A 16,265-nucleotide genomic window follows, 5' to 3' on the forward strand; every position below is an offset into this window, starting at 1 on the left:
ATTTGAGATTTCTAGCATCTGCAGTCATTTTACGAGTTATAAATGCAAATTCAGGTCATATTTGTAAGCATTGTGCGATTCTAATTGTATGATATTTTGGTTATGAGGTTGTTGACTTGGTCGCCGAGCTGGCTTGTTTTTGTTCAGATGTTTGGTCACTGTGCTAGGTGACATCATCAGTGGAGGTTTTGATGAAGCGATGTTATTCTGGTCTGCTTGGCATTTATACTGCCCGGTCCGTTATGGTGAGTACCGTCATTTCTGGTTTTGACCTGTATGGGTTTGTATATGGGGTCCAATTCTATATGTTTTTTGATTGAAGTATGGGTGGAGAACCATGCCTCTAGGAATTCCCGCGTGTGTCTATGTTTGGCTTGGGTTACTATGATTACTTTGTCCCAGTTAAACTGATGGCCTTCATTGGCTGAATGTACCAATATTAAGGAGAGTTCATCGTGCCATTTTTTTTTATTCAACGGCATAAAGTTGTGGTCCTGGAAATAGGAGACATCTGGGATGTGCGGGAGTGGAACACCCCATCTTGGGAGCACACACGGCGGACGCGGAGGAACTGGGAGTAGGGGATCACATTCTTGCATGAAGGTAGGTGAGAGGCGGTGTAGTCTAGGTAGCTGAGAGTGTTGGTTGGCCCATATTTGTAACAGTGTTAACATACAACAATATAATTTTGTTGAAGTCATGAACACATAATCAGTACTGCTTCAATACAATACTCTGAAAAGGTACAAAACATAAAGATAAAAGCTGTTCAAATTCTTATACTCTATCCTCACCCAGAACAAAATCTTCCTTTAAGCAAAATGAATATAAGCTCTTTCAGTGGCGCTGGGTCAAAATTCTGGAATACTCTCCCTAACAGCATTGTGGGTGGACCTATACCAAATGGATCACTGCAGTTTAAGGTGGCAGCTCACCCACCACCTTCTCGAGGATAATAAAAGGATTGGCCAGCCAGCAACACCCACATGCCATGAATAAATTCTTAAAAATGCAAGTATGTCCACTTAGATTTTTGATGAGGAGGAATTTATTTTCTCAGAGATTCATTAACGTTTGGAATTTTCTATGATAAACAGAAGTGGATGCGGGGCCATTCAATATATCCAAAGTTAAATTGGAAAGATCTTAATCCACAAGGAAACTGCAGCTTATGGAGATCCAGCTGTAAAATGGAATTAAGGCCACCATTAGGTCAGCCATGATCTGAACAAATGGCAGAGGAGGCTACAGGTGCCAAATCCTGCTCTTAATCTTGATGTTTTACAAACCATGGTATAATATAAAGATATCATGGCAAATTATACTTTCTAGGTAGTTGAAGTATTTTGGATTTCAGTTCTGAACAGTTTTATTTTTAAACAGGCTTTATCCTTATCCATATTTTCAAGACTGAGGAAATGAAGACTCTAACATGCATACTAAGAGAATTCTTTATCACCATTGATCAGCTGATGCAACATGTAAAAGGTAATCCAAAAACCATGAAATACTAATTTCCAATACGCACAGGCTACTACCCTCATCACATAAGGCTGAAGTTTTTGAATGTAGCCAAAAAAGTAAAGACATGTTAACAGTTTTTCAACTCATTAAGAAGTACAACGTAAGGATTAGAATGGGCAGAATTTTTCCATATCTTTTCTAAGTGTGGGGCCCAGCATACTAACTGATGACTAACATGGCCTCACCGCAGTGAGATAACTCACCTAATCAATCTCCATTCAGCTAGTTGAGATGGAACAGACAAAGTGAGTTTTTTGCCCTATTACAGCCATCGATGATTGGCAACCTGGGTTGCCAGTAGAGGCCAGGCAAGGTTTATTCCTCAGTGGACACCAGTGGTGAGAAGGTAAATTTTGTTCTGCTTCTGACGGAGTGGGATTCATGGGGAAGAAGAGGTGGCAGGGGGTCACTTTCAAGAACAGCTGTTCTGCTCACCATCTGTGCTTTGCATCGGAAGGCCCCCACTCAAACTCAAGAGGAAAGTCGCCATGTTTTCCCAGTCAGGAAATAGCCACCTCAAAGAGGCAGGTGATCAGGGAGATCGAAATGTTGAGGCCCTTAATTGGTCATTGATTGACCATTTAAGGACCTTAATGGCTGGTGAGTCGATAAAGTTGATCATGGATCTCCTCACCCAGAGCCTAATGACAGTTTCCCTCCATCCAGGGGCAACTTGCCACATGTTTTTGCTCTATCTGCTCCTTCCAGTGATAGGAAAATAGTGCCCATAACTGACGCTTTTATTGATAGTCTGCCATTGGTCCCATCAAACAATGGTAGCTTGAAATCACCATTTAAAAGAAAAATGGGCTTTGTGTATTGAGGCAATGATTATACTAGTGAGGATAAGGGGAAATCCTTATAGTATGATTTAGAGGCTGTAAACAAAATTATTATGGTGTGCTTCATACACAACTGTGCCATGGGCAGAGACATTATCATAGACTTGGACAAGGAGAACCACAGTACGAAGCAGACTGGCTGCTGCAGAATGGAAGTCAGGTGCTCGACACACTGATTCTTTGAAAGTGTTTTACAATTGGATCGATTATTTTGTACTGTGCCCAATTACAACCACAGAGTTGTCAGCTGTTAATCCTTTACTGTTAAAAAAAATTACCACGGTTCTATGACAACAAGGTGCAGGGCTGGATGAACACAGCAGGCCTATTTTCTTTTTTCCAATTGACTGTCAAAACTGTATTAAACACGAACTGCTTTGCTGTTAATCTGTGTGTCTGTATGTTAGGTCCTTACAGGTCAGGAGTTCCTGCTTCTGCCTTACTTCAAATGGATCCCTAGCTGAAGGGGGAGGGATGATGAGTAGTTGCTCAACCAACTGGCAAGCCACATGGGATTCCAGATGTGTTAGAATTCTCACTGCTGTTGCAACATTAATCCGTGATTTTATCACATTGAGGCTCAATTTTGCTTACGCTCCTCCAGCTGGTTTTCCTAATTATACCTCTTAAGTTGTGGCTAATTCAGAAATCCTGCATTCTTACCCATTCAAAGACATGCATTCCCATCGCAGAGATCTCAACAGGATCCAATGAGCTTTCTGTTTTCAATTTTAGAATTTTTTCAAATGGTTCCCAGATTTTTGATGGAATCTGCCTTCTAAAGCCAGGTATTCCTGCCTGCAACCTCTGCCCTTGGCAATATTCATTTCTCCCATTCATTAATTGCCACTACAGATGACCATTCTTTCTTCCACAATTTCCCATTCTTTGGACTATGCTCAGCCTTGATTCCTTTCCCCAACTTGCAAATTACTTTGCAGGACAGAACATTGGAGAATGAAACATCAAAGGTGGCCATTCCTACTATTGTGTCAATGCTAGAGTCATGCAATTAGACCAATTCCTTGCTCTTTCGCTAAAGCCAACAAATGCATTCATAGAGTAATAGAGGCATACAACACGGAAACGGGCCCTTCAGCCCAACCTTCCCACAATGTCCTGGGACACACTTATAGTCATAGAGTTACACAGCTCATAAACAGACCCTTCGGTCCAACTTGTCCATGCCAACGAGATATCCTAAACTGACACACATTCTAATCTCAGTGGTCAGTATTTGGCCCATATCCCTTTAAACCCTTCTTATTCATGTACCAATCCAGATGCCTTTTAAATGTTGTAATTGTACCTGCCTCCTCTGGCAGTTTATTCTATTCCTTGGGATTTATTTACCTTTGTGTTTTAAGAGTTACAGCACCTCCTCTTCTGTAATATGGACTCTATCTAAGACATCACTATTTATTTCCTGAGTTCCCTCGCTTCATGTCTTTCTCCACAATAAATACAGAAGATAAATATTTGTTTAGGATCTCGCTCATCTCCTGTGGCTCCACACCTGTACAGGTCAGAGTGGGAATGTTCAACAATGATTGCACAATGTTCAGTACCAATCACAACAACTTCTCAGATGCTGCAGTGTATATGGCCAAATGCCATGAGACCTAGATAACATCCAGCTTTGGGCTGACAAGTGACAACTGACATTTGTGCCACAAAAGCGCCAAGCAATGGCCATCTCCAACAAGACAGCCTTTAAACATTGCCCCTTGACATTGTGATATTGCTATCACTGATTCCTTTTATGTATTTAGCCGAGTTCCTCTTCCAAGCTCATTTCTGAATTTACTTTGCTTTCAAGCTACACATTCCCATATTACATAACATCAATGTCTCATTTCACCTCTGGTTCTTTTGAAAATAGCTTTAAATCTGTTTCCTTGACATTTATTGACCCTTAAGTCGCAGAATATAGTTTCTCCATATGTTTTGAATACTTCTAACAATTCTACCTCTTATCTTCTCCGTTCTAAGGGGAATAATCCCAGTTTCTTTAATTTCTCCAAATGACTGAAATCTTTCAGCTCTGCTCCTGAACAACTCATCTGCACCATTTCTAAACACTTGATAACCTTCCTAAAGGGTGATGTGCTGAAGTGGCCAAAATAGTCCAGTTGAAACCTAACTAGTGCTTTAGAAAGGTTTATTTATTTTACTTTATCATGTGATGTGGGTGTCGCTGGCAGCATTTATTGTTCATCTTTAACTGCCCTTGAGAAGTCGGTAGTGAGCTGTCTTCTTAAACTGCTGGCATTCATTGATGCACCCACATTGGCATTAGGGAGATTCATGATTTTGACCCAGCAACACTGAAGGTATGGCAATATTTTTCCAAGTAAAGCTGGTGAGTGCCTTGGAGTGGCACATACAGCTAGCTATGAGCTCATGTATCTACTGCCCGTGCCCTTCCAGCTCGTAATGGTCATAGATTTGGAAAGTGATGTTGGAGAAGTCTTAGCGAGTTACTACAAAATATTGTGTCACTGGTACACATTACAGCTAATGTGTATTGTTGGTGAAGAGGCTGGGGGTGGGTGGGGATGTGGAAGGTGGTGGATGAGATGCCAATCAAAAAGGCTACTTTTTCCTGGATGGTGTCAAACTTCTTGAGTGTTGTTGGAGCTGCACCCATCCAGGCAAGTGGGGAGTATTCCATCACAGTCCAGACTTGTGCCTTCTAGATGGTGAACAGGCTTTGGAGAGTTAGGTGGTGAGTAACGTGCCGTGAGATTCCTAGTGTCTGACGTGCTCTCATTGGCATATATATATATATGTGGCAAGTCCAGTTCAGTTCCTGGTCAACGGTAACTGCCAGGATGCTGCGTGCGGGAGATTCAGAGATGGTAATTTTGTTGACAGTCAAGAGGCGATGGTTAAATGCTCTTTGCCTGGCACTTGAATGAAGCAAATGTTACTTGTCACATATGGACACGGCTGGGTTCAGATCGGAGGTTTTTGAATGGCACTGAATATTGTGCCATCATCAGCGAACATCTCAACATCTGACAATAGAGGCTAAAGAAAGCTATCATCATATTTCAAGAGTTGAAACACTAAAGAGTAACAATAGAGACAGCTATGAGAAATCCTCCTGTTCTATATGGTCCTTATTAAATGTGTTAATAAAAAGGTACTAGATTATAAACCTCACTTTCTGACAAAGCCATTGAGCTATTCATTAGTGAAATACTGCATATTTCATTGTCACGTTAACAGGTTTCGTCCATTTACCCTTCGTAGCTTATAAACTACTTGAAAAGTTTAAGGGATTACATATGCTAAAGTTATACTCCTTAAAAATGATGTGTATTAGTGTAACACATTTCATGAAAAGAAACATTCCAAGATACTTTACAGGAAGGTTATCAACCAAACTTTGACACCAAGCCATATAAAGAGATAGTGATTATTTGATCTAACTGGTTACAACTGTTATGATGCCCCTCTGGGGCTAAATGACCTAAGGTTTGGGCAGAAGCTGCATAGTACATCACATACACACGTTTCTTGGTCAGCTATTTTTTATTTTAAAATTACAGTTCTGCTAATTTATTACTATTTTGCTTTCATGTCTTCTATGGCATTTAATTCCTTCCTCTTCTCCTTCAGTGTGTAAAATCTAATTTTTGTTATGCCATTGTGTTTACTTTTGTCTGCACTAATGCCTTGAACCAAATGTTCCTTGAAACTATTTTCCTCCCGATTCTGACTGTTATGCTTGACATTATTACAAATAAAACATAGTTATCAATAGACTGACTTTTCCCTTCAAAAAACTTCATTTGTCTTGGGCATAAATCATCACAACCTACACTCCCAATGAAGATTTTCAAGTCGGTGCCAAACTTATGATAGTTATCCAAAACGAATTTCATTAGGATTCATAAGAACTTAGGATGATACAGTACTTTGAGGCTCCTCCATTACTCAATTAGATTGTGGCTGATTTGCACCTCAATTCTACTTTCCTGCCCAGCTACACTTCTTAATTACCTTAACCAATGAAAACAATCTTTCAATCTCTGTCTTGAGACCTCAAATTCTATTAGAAACCACCATTTTCTGTGGAGAAGTCCAGATTTCTTCCACCTTTATCCTGAAAAAGTGTTTCCCAATTTCCCATCTAACTGCCCTAGCTCTATGTTTAAAATCACTTCTCTAGGTGGAATGTAAAGCCCTGACCCCACCCTAGCAAGTTTTGTGATGGTGGGGTTTGGGGGGTGCGGGTGGCAGTACATTTAATTCGGTGAGAGTTTAGTGGATAGAGACTTGTGCACTTCTCACCCGATTATGTCCAGGTCAGGAAGACTCTTCAATACCCTTCTGTTCCATAATCAATTGGGGTCCTTAAGTGGGCAATTAATACCAGCAATTATTGTCATGGCTGGAAAATTTATATGATATATTAACAAGTTGTTATTGCATATCAAGCGCATTTTAAAATAGCATATGTCTGCATTTGCAAGTTGAGGATGAACAAAAAGAAAGAAAACGCTTGCACTCCCAGCCTTTCATAAAATACACTTGCCATATATATTTGGCTTTAAATTAACTAAAGAAGAAAATATTTTCTACTCACTGCCCGCCCTACTCTGGAATCATCTCCCTTTCCTCATCTGCCACAGTGAAACTTTGCATTCACTGCTCCTTAAGGTCCTCTTCTCTCCACATCCTGCCTCAGTCGTATGTGTATCATGTAAACTTTCCCATGTCCATGTTCTCCTGCTTTCTCTGTACTCACTTCCTGCCTCTAGTTCCAAGCCAATATCAGACAAACCTACAGGTAGTTGACAATGCTAATAGAATAAAAAAAAGTGTTTCTCCATTTGCTGTGTTCACTATTGATTCACTGGTGCACTACAAGTCAACTGCTTCATTTAGCTGGTGGCTTCAATCAAGTACCAATTTATTAGTTAATTGATGTCCATTGTTCTATGAAAATAATTCACATTTGCAACTCATATTGATTTTTTAAAATGTTTTTTATTGATTGATTTATCTCCCTTCTTATCTTTTAAGGCTTCATTTTCAGGTGCTCATAACCCATTAATTTGTAGATTCTGTCGTTGTACTTCTGCTCTATGAACTTATTCATTCACTGGTTCCCACCTCTACATTAATAGCTATAAATTCACTGTTGCATGCTGATTATTAATTATTTTGTGTGCCCACTACTTTACGGACTTGGAGGCATTTTATTTCGACAGTCATGTCCCTCTCTTCATTAATTTGCTGGTGTCTGTTGCTCTAGAATATATTTGTATAGTGGCGGCAAGTGGTCTATTCATTTATTAATTCATTGATAGCCACTTGGCTGTGCTGCAATATGCACTAATGACCTAAATTGTTTTGTGTGCAAGTTGAGGTTTCTATATGTATCACCAACACCTTTTAACTTAAGTTTGCCAGTTTATTATTTTTAACTTTTAATTTTTGTGTTCGGATATTGGCAAATTTTGTCAGCCATTTTCTTTGAGTGTTTTCCTACTGCTTCGGAATGTAAATCATAGGTCACTTCGTTAATACGAGATGGAATAAGAATGATAACAAGAAGTGATCTTGGATTGGAAGATGAAGACACAGGTGGGTGTAGCCTATAGATTCCCTAACAGTAGCTATTATTTCAGACAGGAAATAAATCAGGAGATAATGAGGCATGTGTGACTGTATGGAGATTGGTAAAATCAATTTGGCAGAGGTAGCCACGAGGACAAAATCATAGAGTGTATTTGGCACAATTTCCTAGAACAATATGTTGTAGGTCTAACCAGGATTCAGGCCATTTTGGATCTGGTGACATGTAATGAAACAGCTTTAATAAATGATCTCAGAGTAAGAGATCCCCGGGGGATCAGTGACCATGGCACGGTAGAATTTAGCATTCAGATCGAGTGAGAAAGTTTGACTGGAAACAACTGTACTAAATTAGCTACAGGGGATTGGGAAAAGGGCTTAGATGAAAAGATGGCTGATGAACAATGGCAGATGTTTAAAGAAATAGTTTATGACTGACAATAAAGATGAGGAAGGAGGATTCTAGAAGGAGGAAAAACCTATCATGGTTAACTATGGTTAGGGATAGTTTCAAATTAAAAGAAAAAAAAAATGTAGGAAAGATTTGCAGTAAGCCAGAGTACTGGGGAAGTTTTAACAGCCAACAAGAGAGACCAAACAAAAGGGAGAAAATAAACTTTGAGAATAAATTAACAAGTTATATCAAGACAGACCATAACAGCCTCTTTAAACATAAGAGAGAACCGAAGTGAATATCGGTCCCTTTGAGAATGAGGCTGGGCAAATAGCAGTGGGGACTCATGATATGGCAGACCAGTTGAATAAATAGAGATAACAAGATGTAGAGCTGGATGAACACAGCAGGCCAAGCAGCATCAGAGGAGCAGGAAAGCTGACGTTTCGGGCCTAGACCCTTCTTCAGAAATGGGGGAGGGGAAGGGGGTTCTGAAATAAATAGGAAGAGAGGGGAAGGCAGATAGAAGATGGATACAGGAGAAGATAGGTGGAGAGGAGACAGACAGGTCAAAGAGGCGGGGATGGAGCCAGTAAAGGTGAGTGTAAGGTCGTGAGTTAGGGAGGGGATAGGTCAGTCCAGGGAGGACGGACAGGTCAAGGGGGCGGGATGAGGTTAGTAGGTAGGAGAAGGGGGGTGGGGCTGAGGTGGGAGGAGGGGATAGGTGGGAGGAAGGACAGGTTAGGGAGGCGGGGAAAAGCTGGGCTGGTTTTGGGATGCGGTAGTGGGAGGGGAGATTTTGAAGCTTGTGAAGTCCACATTGATACCATTGGGCTGCAGGGTTCCCAAGCAGAATATGAGGTGCTGTTCCTGCAACCTTCGGGTGGCATCATTGTGGCACTGCAGGAGGCCTAGGATGGACATGTCGTCTGAGGAATGGGAGGGGGAGTTGAAATGGTTTGCGACTGGGAGATGCAGTTGTTTAGTGCGAACCGAGTGTAGGTGTTCCGCAAAGTGGTCCCCAAGCCTCCGCTTGGTTTCCCCGATGTAGAGGAGGCCACAACGGGAACAGCGGATACAGTATACCACATTAACGGATGTGCAGGTGAACATCTGCTTAATGTGGACTTCACAAGCTTCAAAATCTCCCCTCCCCCTACCACATCCCAAAACCAGCCCAGCTGGTCCCCGCTTCCCTAACCTGTCCTTCCTCCCACCTATCCCCTCCTCCCACCTCAGCGCCACCCCTATCTCCTACCTACTAGTCTCATCCCGCCCCCTTGACCTGCCCGTCCTCCCTGGACTGACCTATCCCCTCCTAACTCCCCACCTTACACTCACCTTTACTGGCTCCATCCCCGCCTCTTTGACCTGTCTGTCTCCTCTCCACCTATCTTCTCCTCTATCCATCTTCTATCTGCCTCCCCCTCTCTCCCTATTTATTTCAGAACCCCCTTCCCCTCCCCCATTTCTGAAGAAGGGTCTAGGCCCGAAACGTCAGCTTTCCTGCTCGGCCTGCTGTGTTCATCCAGCTCTACACCTTGTTATCTCAGATTCTCTAGTATCTGCAGTTCCTACTATCTCCTAGAGTTGAATAAATACTTTGCATTAGTCTTCACAGTAGAAGATACTAATATTATTCCAAAAATACTAAATAATCAAGGTGCTAAAAGGCATTTTTGGGAGGTGGGGTGGGGAATGAAATAGATAAATTATCTATCCCTAGAGAAAAAGTATGAGGAAAACTAAATTGGGCTAAAGGCTGAGAAGTCCTTTGGCCCTGATGGGTTGCATTAAGATATTAAAGGATGTAGCTACAGAGATAGTGGATGCATTGTAGTGATCTTGAAGAATACTTAGAATATGGAAACGTCTCAGAGCAATAGAAAACTGCCAATTTAATACCACTATTCAAGAAGGGAAAGAGACATAAAACAGTAACTATAGGCCATGGAGGATAATATCCATCATTGGGAAAATGTTAGAATCTAGTATAAAATAGCAGAGCATTTAGAAATATGTAACATAATCAGAAAGAATCAGCTACACAAAGGAAAAATCATGAAAAATTTATTTGAATTCTTTGGGAACGTAACAACTGGATAGATAAAGGGAGAACCAGTAGATGTAACAGATTTGGACTTCCAAAAGGCATCTGATAAAGGTATCACACATTATCTCACTTAAGTATTGGGACAGTATATTAGCATGGATAGAGGAATGGCTAATAGAAAACAGATAGTTGATATAAAGAGGGCATTTTCTTCAAGATAGAAGCAATATGTAAATGATGGAGTGCCACAAGGATCAGTGCTGGGGCGATAATTTTTTGCAATGTATAACAAAGCCTTTGATGAGGAAATTCATTGTACTGTAGCAAGTTTGTGGATAACACGATAATGGGTGGAAAGGTAAGTGGTGAAGATGACACCAATGAGCGTGTGTGGACAAAAATTGGCAGATGGAATATCGTGTATGAAAATATGAGGTTGTGCACTTTGGCAAGAAGAATAGAGGAGCTGAATTTTTTTTTTAAGTTAAAGACAAACTGCAGAAAGCTACAGCTCAGAGGGATTTACAAGTCCTTGCCCATGAATCACAAAAAGCTAACATCAAAATTCAGTGGGTAATAGGGAGGACAATTGGAATGTTTCAAAACGAATGGAGAACAAAAATAGGGAAGTCTTGCTAAAACTATAGAAGGCACTAGTTAGACCACACCTGGAATACTGCTAACAGTTTTGGTTCTCTTATCTAAGGGAAAATAAACTGGCATTAGAGGCAGTCCAGAGAAGGTTCACTACAATGAACCTGGGTTTGGAGGGATTTATTTAATGAGGATAGTTTAAATAGGTTAGGCCTGTACTCATGGAGTTAAGAGGAATGACAGATTACTTTACTGAATCATAAATGATCCTTAGGGAGCTTAACAAAGTAGACGCTGAGAGATTGGTTCCTTTTGTGGGCGGGTTGAGATCCAGCAGGAATAATCCTGGAGCAAGGAATCACCCATTTAAGACAGAGATGAGCTGCAATTTCTTCTGTCATTGTTAAGTATATTGAAGGTTGGTATAGAGAGATTGTAAATCAGAAAGGGAATCGAGGATTATGGGGGGAAAGGCAGGAAAGAGGAGTTCGGGATTCTCAGGTCAGCCGTGATCTTATTGAATAACGAATCAGATTAGACGGCCTGAATGGTCTAATTCTGCCCCATATCTTTTGGTCTATAGCATAAATCTCTATAAACTATAGCGTTCAGTCAATAGTGTTTACATTGATATACAGTAAATTATATTTGTTTCTTTAAAAACATGCAACCTGTTGCATAGCTGTTCTGATTTCTTCTTTAATCATTAATGATACTTAACTGATCATTAGAGAGAGAGAGAGACTGATAGTGGTTTAACCTGAGGATCACCATGCCTCAAGAGAAGGTGGTACCTCACCCTGCTCAGGAACAAAGAGGAAGGAATTTACACTAAACCCATAGAGGTCACAGTTGGGTCTCAACCAGAGCTTTATGCACACAATTCTTGGCATTTTAGGAAGGATAGCAAGGCCATGAGAAGTGAACATGAGACTTTTACAGAGTGCTACCAAAGATGAGTGACCTCAAGTGTGGGGGGATTGAAGAAGGTGAAATTTGGTTTTTCCTCAAGCTTGGAAGGATTGGGGAAGGTACAATTGATATAATCCAAATGATGGGGTATTTTGATCGAGTAAGTGGCAAGAACCATTTCCTCTGACAAGTGGATCAGCAAGAAGAGTTTGCAGATTTATAATAATTAGTAAAAGAACTAGATAGAAGGGAAGTGATGAAAAATTGTTCATAGAGGATTTATAACATCTGACACATACTACTGTGAAAGGGTGGTGAAGTCCGCTTCAATAAGAACTTCCATAAGGCATTTACGCACGTATTTTGAGAGAACTAATTTGCGGGGTTACGGGGGAAAAACTAGAATATGGGATCAAGTTGGTCAGTTCTTTCAAAGAGATGGTACAGTCATAGCAATCAAATAGCTTCCTTCTGTGCTATATGATTTAATTAATTAGCCTTTCACATTCCAGAATTTGTGCACTTGTACCCTGGCATCTCAGAAATACTACAAATTATGAGGCATCACTTTGAAGCTAAAGAGTCAAATCGAATCAAGTTATCATTCTGTCACATTGTCACAGCCAGTTTTTTCCAATGCTCAGCCTCTAGGGTTCAGACTGACCTCCATGGTACCAGAACTGAAGACAGTATCCAAACTATAGCCTGACAAGGGCACTGGTGAGCTCCAATACGACCTCGAGGAATTTCAACTCAGCTAATTTAACAAGGCAACTTTGAATACTTGTTGCTACATTTATTGGCACTGTAAACCAAACAGGGATGATAGCAATAAATTAAAGCTCAACCCCATCCAGCAAATTCTCCATGTATGCCACCATACCAATCCCCCCACTCAGACACAGAATATATTTAACATCCACTTTTGCCTCTAATCTTGTATTTATCCACCTATAATGGCATGAGCAACTGATCAGCTCTCAGCCCAAACTATTGAAAAGTGCATGAGAGGACCATTAGACCATCTGTGAATGAAACTCTCGAAATGTAATCCTCAATATTTTTAACGCAGAACCTTTTCATAAAGCTACAGCTTTTATTGTTAAAAACAAGTAATGTGAAAACAATTTTTCAGGAATACTGCACCTAGGATTTCAAAGACAAATATTTAAAATATTCAAAGGTAGCTTCAAAACAGCAGGTACAATACTCTGAAAAATATATTTTGAATAACTATTTAATCTTAGGAAAAATTAGCATGTACAATGTGTTCCAATCATTCCTTATGACACAGTTCCTCAAATCTATTCTCAAATAAAAATAAGTCCAATTTACATAAATTTGTCTCATCAAAATTAATGTCCACTGCACTTTATAGCATGTATGAATTTACTGGAAATAAGCACCAATTCCATTAATAGCTGAAAATGCAGACATACTCAAATGTATTTTAACACCTGATAGATCAACAGGAGTATAGACAACAGGATTTTTAAAAATATTTCCTTACCGGTCTACTCTCTCTTTGAGAGGATGAAGATGATGATGCACTCCTATGAGTCGGAGTTGATATTTGGTGAGCAGGCGACATGTTTTTCACCTCTGAGCTCATGGCTACTGATGGTGGCTTGGCGTATATGGTAACAGTTGCACCGTGGCCTTCAATTAAGCTATGAAGTTACCACTTGACTTCTTTATGTTGTTAACTAACATTCTTCCAAACAGCACTGCAGCCACAACTACTGTTGGAAATCCTGGAGCTCAAGTTACTTTTTGTTTACCGGTTCAACCTATGTATGTGTTTGTGAGAGAGAGAGAGAGAGAGAGAGAAACAAACATTGAATTAAATTAATAGACACATTGACAAAAGAATTGCTTTAAACCATAAAATTGTTTACAGCTTGCATTCAACAGAAGAGCCAAACAATAAAAGATAAATCAAAATCTAATTCAACATGAACAACTTTATTTGCCACTATCCATTATCTCACTGCCAGACTGTATTACCAATTGCTGTAATGTGAATCATAATATATGTAAACCATACTTTCATCTTGCTGTAGATGACGACAGATTACTCGCATATAAAATTTTGTCATCAGCCAGCCTAAATTTACAAGCAGGTAACTATCCCAATGACGACAGCCACCTCACTACTGATGCACTCTTTGAAAATAAGTTTGGGGTTGTGGAACACACTCCCTGGGAGGGCAGTTGAGGCGGGTAACCTCAAAACTTTTTAAAAACGTATTTGGATGAACACTTGAGGTGTCATAACATTCAGGGCTGTGGGCCTAGTGCGGAAAAGTGAGCCTGGTGTAAGTCGTAGTGCATTTTTTGGTGGCATGGACTCAACAGGCCAAAGGGCCTCTGCTGTGCTGTACAATTCTATAAAAGGTAGATGTTGAATATTAGAAATCAATTGCAATATTGAAGGTCAACTGACTACTATTTTGTTACCAACTTTTACAGAGAACTTATTGGGAGATTATTATTATTCTCATCTAGCGCAGACCTCATCACTACTCCCTTAAGTCCAAACTATACACTTGAACAGATAAGGCAGACAACTGGTTTAAGCCAGTCACAGATCTGGCAGCAGAACTTGCAGAACAAATGGGTCCTGTTCTCACCTGTGAGAGCCGCTCACTCTTCCAGGATCTTCCTGGAAAGCAAACATAACAACCTCGTGGCTTCTTCAGTTTACAGCAAGTTATTTTCTTAAAGCTCCGTCTGACTCTCCTCCTCCCTCACCTCCAACAAGGGTAAGCAGCTCAGGAACGACTGTGTACTAAATTGAGACCAGCCATTCAGTGCCTTTGCCACTTAAAACATTGAGGAATTGAGGCCTAGGACAGATCAGTCATAATTATGTTGAATGGTGGGGCAGGCTAGAAGATGACCCATCATTCATGGCTGATGTCTGCTCCTGTCTTGGAGGTTCCCTCCCTTCCACTGCCCATAGTGCCAACCCTCTCCCATGGTCCAGCTTTTACATTGTATCTTTCTATAGTTTCTCTGTAATATCTCCTCGTTCCCGACCCCCCCCCCCCCCCCCACCCCCAACTTTATCTCGAGGCCAATTTCCAGTTCTCTTGACACTATTCTCATGGAATCACAGCCATCAAAAATCTCTTCCAAGCTACGATTTCAGCTGATATCTTTTAAAATGGTTCTCTCTCTTCAGGAGTTTTCTCTCTCTCCTTCACATCTGCTAACTGCATCCCCTCCATAAAATTAAAAACTTTTGTATGCTCTTGTCTTGGAAACTACCATTCCATTTCCAATCTCCATATCTTCTCCAAATTGGTTAAGAGTACTGTCATCTCTCAAATCTGGCCCATCGCTCTCCCAGGACTGCATGTTTCAGTCTCTCCAATCAGGTTTCTACTGCTACAAATGAATTAAAACAGCTCTTGGCAAAGTCACCAATATCACTGTGACAATGACATTTGAATACCAGGCTTTCTTCTTGACCTCAATCAATCTTTTAGATTAATTCTTCACACCATCCTATGCCAACTTGTGGGACAGCCCTTGCCTGATTCCAACTTATCTCTATCCATTCATGGACAGAGATTCACCTTCTCTTTATGCTCCTGCACAATTACATTTATCTTATCCCCACCTATTTTTTTTACCCACATGCTTCTTCTCGACATTATCTGAAAACTCGCCATTAATTTCCAATTGTGTCTTTCGCCCGTAGGAGCGTTACTGGCAAGGTAGCTTTAATTAACTACCATGAACTGCCCTCAAGAAAATAGTGATGTGCAACCACCTTGAAAATCTGCAGTGCATGTTGGTACACCCAAGTACTGTTAATGAAGGAGTTCCAGGATTTTGATTCTGTAAAAGGAACTGCAAATACAGCTCCAAATCAGGATGGTGTGAGACTTAGAGGGGAACTGGCAGGTGGCAGTGTTGCACGTTTTTGATGCCTTTGTTCTTCTGGGTGGTACAGTTCACAGGTTTAGAAGGTGCCAATGAAGAAGCCTTGGCAAGTTGTTGCTGCATGTCTTGTAGATAGAACACACTGTTGCCACCACACATTACTGTTGGAGGAAACAAATGCTATAATGGGGGATAGGACGCCAAACAAGCTGGTTACTGGTTTTGGATGGCAAGTTTGAATATTACTGGATCTCAATCAGGTAAGTGCAGAATACTCCATCACAGTCGTGACTTCCATATAGTGGACAGTGTATATGGAAAGTTAGGAGGTGAACTGCTCAAAAGCTCCAACCTCTGAACTGAACTTGGACTCGCAGTTTTAATATGATCAATGGTGACCTCCAGGATGCTGATATTGGAGCAGTGATGATAATGCCATGTAACATCAAGAGGAAATGGT

The 16,265-nt window shown here is 40.6% G+C and overlaps 1 protein-coding gene across 3 annotated transcripts in view; it reads right to left on the reverse strand.

The window, feature by feature from the left end:
- osbpl6 (oxysterol binding protein-like 6) overlaps positions 1-16,265 on the reverse strand; it is a 164,416-nt gene that overhangs the window by 99,203 nt on the left and 48,948 nt on the right. For all 3 annotated transcript variants that reach the window (XM_048598993.1, XM_048598991.1, XM_048598992.1), the window contains exon 2: positions 13,422-13,701. In XM_048598993.1, the coding sequence (XP_048454950.1) occupies positions 13,422-13,523 (102 nt within the window). In that variant the 5' untranslated portion in view covers positions 13,524-13,701. The remainder of the gene's footprint in view (positions 1-13,421; positions 13,702-16,265) is intronic.

This window comes from Rhincodon typus, chromosome 7, assembly GCF_021869965.1.
Source record: "Rhincodon typus isolate 14 chromosome 7, sRhiTyp1.1, whole genome shotgun sequence".
Taxonomy (NCBI): domain Eukaryota; kingdom Metazoa; phylum Chordata; class Chondrichthyes; order Orectolobiformes; family Rhincodontidae; genus Rhincodon; species Rhincodon typus.